The sequence below is a fragment of the Chiloscyllium plagiosum genome, chromosome 38, assembly GCF_004010195.1.
Source record: "Chiloscyllium plagiosum isolate BGI_BamShark_2017 chromosome 38, ASM401019v2, whole genome shotgun sequence".
NCBI lineage: Eukaryota > Metazoa > Chordata > Chondrichthyes > Orectolobiformes > Hemiscylliidae > Chiloscyllium > Chiloscyllium plagiosum.
Window position 1 is genome coordinate 11532682 of NC_057747.1, and position 7031 is coordinate 11539712.

General features: G+C 43.1%; 1 protein-coding gene across 2 annotated transcripts; it reads right to left on the reverse strand.

Annotated features, from left to right (window-relative positions):
- Nucleotides 1–202: 202 nt before the first annotated feature.
- LOC122541707 (bone morphogenetic protein 2-like) lies at nucleotides 203–5870 on the reverse strand. Of its 2 annotated transcripts, XM_043678598.1 has the most exons (7): nucleotides 5805–5870; nucleotides 5332–5408; nucleotides 4618–4983; nucleotides 4027–4154; nucleotides 3766–3876; nucleotides 2447–2630; nucleotides 203–1517 (listed from the first exon to the last, which is right to left on the reverse strand). In XM_043678598.1, the coding sequence occupies exons 3-7, from the start codon at nucleotides 4913–4915 to the stop codon at nucleotides 1090–1092; spliced, it is 1149 nt and encodes a 382-aa protein (XP_043534533.1). In that variant the 5' UTR covers nucleotides 4916–4983; nucleotides 5332–5408; nucleotides 5805–5870; the 3' UTR covers nucleotides 203–1089. The 2 variants fall into 2 exon arrangements, with proteins under 2 accessions (XP_043534533.1, XP_043534532.1); XM_043678597.1 differs by having other exon boundaries at nucleotides 4618–5408.
- Nucleotides 5871–7031: the final 1161 nt, after the last annotated feature.

Here is a 7031-nt window from a genome sequence, read left to right on the forward strand (position 1 = left end):
CTCCTGCAGCCAGGAAAATTAGTGCACTGTGCTTTTACTGTACCCTGTAAATTGTTAATTGTGAACTGCCATGAACGGGCAAATTCATGTCCTGGAGTAGCATGTGATCATTTGGACATTGGCGCTGGTATTTTAATGTGACACTTTTGCAGGTATACTGGGGAAATGAAATATTGCAGGAAGCAATCAGCTGATTTCCACAATTTCACTAAAACTCGGTGCACATTATTAATAACTGGGAATTGTCGTATAATTTATTCAGACTGCAGCATAACATAGTACAGAATGAAAACGAGAGCGAAACGACTTCTAAGTTTGATTATTAGTTTATTTTTATTTACAAAGATATATATTTTCTCCAAATACTTGATCAAGTAAACGACGAAAAGTACAAACACTTTTTGTTCCCGCAAAATTGCCTTAAAACCATCTAAAATTGCCAATTCGGTTAGGGAATATGTCTGCTCTGTAATTTATTTGTTAAAGTTATCCTTCAAGCTTGGAGCTGGGACAGAATACTGAACTGTTGCAAACTGTTGCAAATCCGAATAACTGATAGCCGATTAACCGCCTTTCATAATTCAGATCTAATAAATATCTAATGGAAATTGAGATCACAGATGATCAAATTTGTGAGCGGAGATGGTCTTCCTTGCAATGTCAGTATTATCACGAGTAACTTAACATTGTAAAGAACTAATTTTTCATCTGACCAACCTGACAACCAATAAATGCAACGCATACTCAGCCGTTTCATTACAAGTAATCAATACCGAGTTACGTCCAGGTGATGATACGGATTGAGGAAGTGTTCAGCTAATTAACAGCGCAATAACTTAACACCGTTTTAATTTGTTGGAAAGAAATTACACCTCCCCTTTATTCAGTCTCTCAGTTAGTATAAAGCACGCCATAACCAAACGAATGGACTCTGAAGGTGGAGTTATGTAAGCAAATGCAATGTTTAAAAGATCAGCACACCCTTTTCCCTTCCGTGTCACTCTCTGCCCAAAGAGTACCCCCAGTTTAAGGTCCTCATTGAAAGTGAGCCACTGTGCCACATTGGGAGGGGGGAGCAGGAGCATTGAATCAGAGACATCCGCAACTGACTGCCACCATGTCCCTGTACTGCCTCAACACTACATTCTCCTCATTGTCAAAGTACAGCAGGTTTATGGAGTGTAAGTTGTCTGGGACGCAGCATGGACTCCCCAGCTCTGTGGACAGTTTCAGGGCATGCACTATAGACTGCACTGTGGCGTGGTTGGTAATCTTAAAGCCTTGCCCCAGTGGGAAGGGGCAGGCCCCTTGGCAGTAATAGGCGCTGTACCCTCTTGGGGAGATGATCCAGCCAGACCAGCCGATCTGCTCGAAGTCCACATACAGAGGATGTCTCTGGCAGGGCAGCATGGTCGGGAGCGGGACAGCTCGGATCTTCCTGCTTTGCGGGAGCTGGGCTAAAGGACTTGGCATTGCGGAAACAACTGACTCCTTCTTCATCCGTGATGGACTGTGGCCTAAATAAAGGGAAACCATTGACGTGATTACTATCACATCACCCAGAGAGAGAGAGAGAGAGAGAACACAGACTGAGAGAGACAGTCAACAAGAACTAAAGTCAAGATTCTTATATTCCTTGTTATGAATTGTGATCAGCGTGTGTGTGAGAGAGAGAGATGGAAGGGGGTGGGTATGTGTGTGAGAGAGAGATGGAAGGAGTGTATGTGTGAGAGAGAGATGGAAAGGGGTGGGTATGTGTGTGAGAGAGAGAGATGGAAGGAGTGTGTGTGAGAGAGAGAGAGATGGAAGGGGGTGGGTATGTGTGTGAGAAAAGATGGAAGATGTGTGTGTATGAGTGAGAGAGAGAGATTTGGAAGGTGTGTGCATGCATGTGTGTATGAGAGAGAGAAATGGGAGCTGTGTGTGTGAGAGAGATAGGAGTTGTGTGTGTATGTGTGTGATACAGAGAGAGAGAGATTGATAAATACTATCAATTCTGTATTGAACGCTGATCAAAACTGAAAATACTGTGGATGCTGGAAATCAGAAACAAAAATAGAAATTGCTGGAAAAGCTCAGCAGGTCTGGCAGCATCTGCGGAGAGAAATCAGAAATCCTCAGAGCAGTTTTGAGGAAGTGTCACTGGTTCTGAAACGTTAACTCTGATTTCTGACCTGCTGAGCTTTTCCAGCAATTTCTGGATGTCTTTGTTAATCACCCTCTAGGACCACGTTAAACTGAAACAGCTTCTTACTCCAGGAGAATCTCAGGTCAAGGTGGATTTTCAATGTAATAGAACCATCAAGGGTTGGCCATGATTGAGACAAACTGCAGTAAGGTTAGGTTTGCCCAAAGTGCTTTTGCAAGGTGCCATTTGCTCTCAGCCGGAATGATACCGGTGGGAAGTGAATGAATTAGCTTCTGGAACACAGAGAGACCCTTTCACCTGTTGGATCGAGGGGCCTGAGAGCCTCGAGTTCACGGTCCTCACTGAAGATCACCAGGAAAGGCCGGGAGTCTGTATGGGCATCGCCATTCTTGGCAAATCTGGCAGCGCTGGGTTGTGACGGGATGCCAGCGCTGATCATGAAGCCGTGGTTTGAGCTGCTATTTCTAACCCACTTCCATACCTGGGGAAGAGTTAGAACCGGTCAATTATCTTCCACACAGAGCTACAGATAAGCAAATTTCCCTCTTCCATCTCCCGTTCACCCCTGACCCTGACCGATAACATCAAGATCTCAGATTCGACCAGACCAGATGTGTGTGTACACAGAATGCTAGAGTCATACAGCACAGAATTAGACCCTTCGGTCCATTCAGTACATGCTGAACATAATTCTAAACTAAACTAGTCCCACCTGCCTGCTCCTGGCCCATATCCCTCCAATACTTTCCTATTCATGAACTTATCCAAATGTCTTTTAAACGTTGTAATTTTGCCCACATCCACCACTTCCTCAGAAAGTTCATTCCACACGCTATCTACAATCTGTGAAAGAAATTTGCCCCTCCTGTCATTTTTTAAAAAAAGTTCTTCTCTCACCTTAAAAACATGTCCCCAGGTCGTAAAATCTCCTATCCTAGGGAAGTTAAAAATCACACAGCACTAGGTTATAATCCAACAGGTTTATTTGGAAGCACTAGCTTTCGGAGCGCTGATCCTTCGGCAACCACCTGATGAAGGAGCTGCACTCCGAAAGCTAGTGCTTCCGAATAAACCTGTTGGACTATAACCTGGTGTTGTGTGATTTTTAACTTTGTACACCCCAGTCCAACACCGGCATCTCCAAATCATATCCTACGGAAAGACATCTACCGCTAACCCTATCTATACCCCTCATTGCGTTATAAACCTCTGTAAGGTCACCCCTCTACCTCCTAGGTTCCAGTGTAAAAAAATCCAGCCTTTCTTTAGAACTCAAACCTTCTGTGACCAGCAACATTACACCTGGAGTATCTCTTAAAGTTATATTCTCAGCTCATTATGGGTGTGAAAATGAGACAAAAAGTGAGGGCAGGAATAATAATAAATGATTGTTTTAATTTTCACGAAGCCTTATTGAACACTGCAATTAATGGTCTAAATCGAATAATAGTGGCATATATAAGGCTCCTGCGTTAATGAACCGCAGTGTGGTGCTGGATCAATGCTTTGCAATTGACATGCCGTCCCCCTGGCTATTAGGATTCGGAGGGGCGTAATGATTCCATTAATAATTTGACAACGAAATTCCCTTCATAAAACCAGTGTCCTGCACTTACTGTCTGAGTGACAGGGAACACCTGCCATCCTTCAGTAGACAGAGGGATAACTCTGGAGGAAATCACTTCAATTCGTGTTCCGCTGCTGTCCAGCAACTCGCACAGATCGACCTTGTAAATGAATAAACAAAAACACAAGACATGAGGCTGAAATCGCAACAACAAGTCTCCCCACTGAGGACGGGGTAATCAGGACACAACCCAATATCAGCTCGATCAGCTGAACAGGAGGAAGACAAGTCATTGAGTGAAAGCGCTCACCCTACACAACTGAGAAACGTGCTGAGCATGTTCTCTTAACTTAAAGAGCCTCAGCTCAGCTTTGAGGAGCTGCTCGTTCCTGCCAACTGAAGTGACATTGAAATAAAACCAGGTCTGGTTACCGTGAACTGTAAGAAAAGAAAGACATTTCCGGGTCAGTGCATCGAGCTGAAACAACCCCTTCCCCACATTCACATGATAATTAACTCCAACAATGTCAAGCTGCCCCTGCGTGTGTATGACTCAGGGGCTCCTGTTCCAGATCTAAACATTTAACCAATCTAGAAAAAATTGACCACTTAACTCACAATATTAAGGGATACTTAGGTCAAATTAATCCTCTTGCATTTTACATAAAATCTACATTTGGAAATATATCGGTCAGGCGTATTTCCTTCCCCCATACTAATCCGGTAAAATAAAGGACAAATCCCCAAGTTATGTTAAAGTATCCAAATTATGTTAAAATCCTTATAATAATCTTATCTAACACTATCCTGCATGGGGAATGTGGCTCTATTTTAATTCTGAATTTGCTGTTGGGTGCCAGTAACTTTTTAAGTGTGTGCAATTTGTTTGCATTTTACCAACCTTTATCCTCATAACTTCGCACAACATTGCCCTGCAACAGTCCGGGAGATTTGCTCACACCATTAGCATCTGCCACAGCGTTGAAGAGATCCAACATGTACCGTGGAGCCCTCCTGAGTGGGCCACTTGCCCGCGGCGTCTCCCCCAGCCCAAGCACCTGGCGAAGCCTCTGGACGGTCTCGGGAACCAGCTGGTCCTTGGCCGCTTCTCCCTTGCTCTCCACTGGGACCCTGGACGAGAGGACTGACAGGGGCCAGAGCAACGCGCCCCACCAGTGAGGAAGGAAACGCGCTGACATCCTGGGAGGTTTTGGCTGGGCCAAATGTCGCGGTCACTTCAGAGATAAAGGCTGTTAGCTCTGCCTTTCTGAAACATATTAGAGCTTACATTGAGTCCCTGAGTGGTCTCTCTCAGACACACTATATAAAGCATGAGGGTGCTGGACGCATGTAGCAACAATGTACTAAATCAAAGGTTTAGTACAGGAAAGTAAAACAAAAGAATTCCGGCCGCTTCAAATACACACTATTAATAGATCACATTATTCCTGATTGATGGATTTGAGTTTTGTTTTTCAATGGCTACAATTCTACTCGATCAGAATTTTATGTTCATCTTCAAATAAAGCCAACACAATTCATGCCCCCCAAACCTCAGCAAGCCGCCCTATTTGGATTAAACAGTGATCTTTAGTCCAATATATTTTACCTGTACCTTTTAATCTCTCGTTTCGTTAACAACCATTGACGCCAAACAAGACCCACTCAGCTTTCTGGATTTTTTTTTCTAAACTGAATATCAGAAGGCATGTTGTTAGCAAGTTATTGTTGCAGACACTGACTTTTCCAATGTATTTTTAAAAAAACGGCGTTTTTAGCTCATTGTGAGACGAAGGTGGGTTTTGTTGAAGCAAAACAACTGGTTCCATTAAATATGTTACTTTCATTTCCAAAATTCAAGTGCAGTTTGTATAGAAGAATTATTCTTTACACAACGCAGTAATATAATGATCCTTCCTCCTAGGAACTGTTTTGTATGTAATGCTCAATTAATATACTGTATATCCGTTCCTTTTACTAATCGCTGCTACTTCAATTTCTGTTGATGAGAAATTAATGCAACAACGCCTTGCTTCGGAAACGTTTTGGGTTGAAGTATTTGCAAAAAAAAAATGCAGAAACTATTACCTAGCCTTTATGCTTGGTGCTGACCTTTGCAGTGTTCAGAAATATGTCGGCACTAGTCTTTCAAAAATGTACAGGTCTTATTGCACCCGGGCCAGATATTATATATAAGTCTACTGCAGTGCTACAACAGATGATTACACTAAGGATCTGCCATCAACTGTGCACGGGGAGTATTATGATGTAAATGGTTGGTTTAATTGTCAGAGACACTTTTTTTCCTGTTGGGATCCACATGCCCTTGTTAATTTCTGCTCATCCCGTTTCCCAGGGAACCTGGGTCGCGTTATCTGCGAGCTGCCAGCCGAGGCTTGGAAGGGAAAGTAAACGAAAAAAGCTGACCATTGACGCAAATGAAAACCTGGTGTTTGCTGTCTCTCCTTCCAACGCGGGTGGAAAGGACGCTGTAAATTTCTGTCCTTTTATTTGCCAATTTGTTTCCATTTCTGGTAATTGCATCGATCAGGAAGTAATTTACAGGGTGAGGCCGAAGGAGCTCCACGCCAATATTTCTTGGTGATCAGAATCTGGAGTTCCGGATTACATTCAGTCCAATTCATTCAATCACTTTTTTATATAAAAAAATAAACGTGAAACAACTCTCACCCATTTCTGGGGATTTCAGTGAGAATTGAAATTAACTCTGCGCCAGTTATCTCTGAAGTGAGACTAACATTCTGTCACAAATTCGGGATCTGGTAACAGTAAGGAGAAATGCGAAAAAAAAAGACCATAATGTTCCACGCCAATATATACCGTTGTTCAAAAACAAATTACATTCGAGGCAAAGGGAGGGATTTCAACACAGTTTGAAGAGAGGAAAATGCCAGATTCTATCAAACAAATGCATCTCTCGATAGTAAACGTGAGGAATTACTATTTTTATACATAAAAAAAGATTTCGTTTCACAGATCAACAAACAAAAGATTATACTCAATCCAAAAAGGAAAGGCACAGCAGGTCAGGCAGCATCCGAGGAGCAGAAAAATTGACATTTCGAGCCGAAGCCCTTCCCGCAATGTTTATTTTCCTGCTCCTCGGATGCTGCCTGACCTGCTGTACTTTTCCAGCAACCCACTCTCAACTGTGATCTCCAGCATCTGCAGACCTCACTGTCTCCAAAAATGCAAGCCTAAAGAACCGCGGATGCTGGGAATAAAACCCCCCAGAAATTGTTGGTAAAACTCAGCGTCAGTGGGCAGAGAGCAGAGTCAAGTGTTGGCAGGTGC

Bases quoted from the DNA above. Each gene is read 5' to 3' on its own strand.
- LOC122541707 (XM_043678598.1), bottom strand. From the start codon at position 4,915: ATGTCAGCGCGTTTCCTTCCTCACTGGTGGGGCGCGTTGCTCTGGCCC. The intron at 2,631-3,765 runs GTAAGTGCAGGA...ACTCTTCCCCAG, and splicing joins TGTTCCCTGTCACTCAGACA to GTATGGAAGTGGGTTAGAAA. The intron at 1,518-2,446 runs GTGAAAGGGTCT...CCCTTTATTTAG, and splicing joins CAGGCCCCTCGATCCAACAG to GCCACAGTCCATCACGGATG.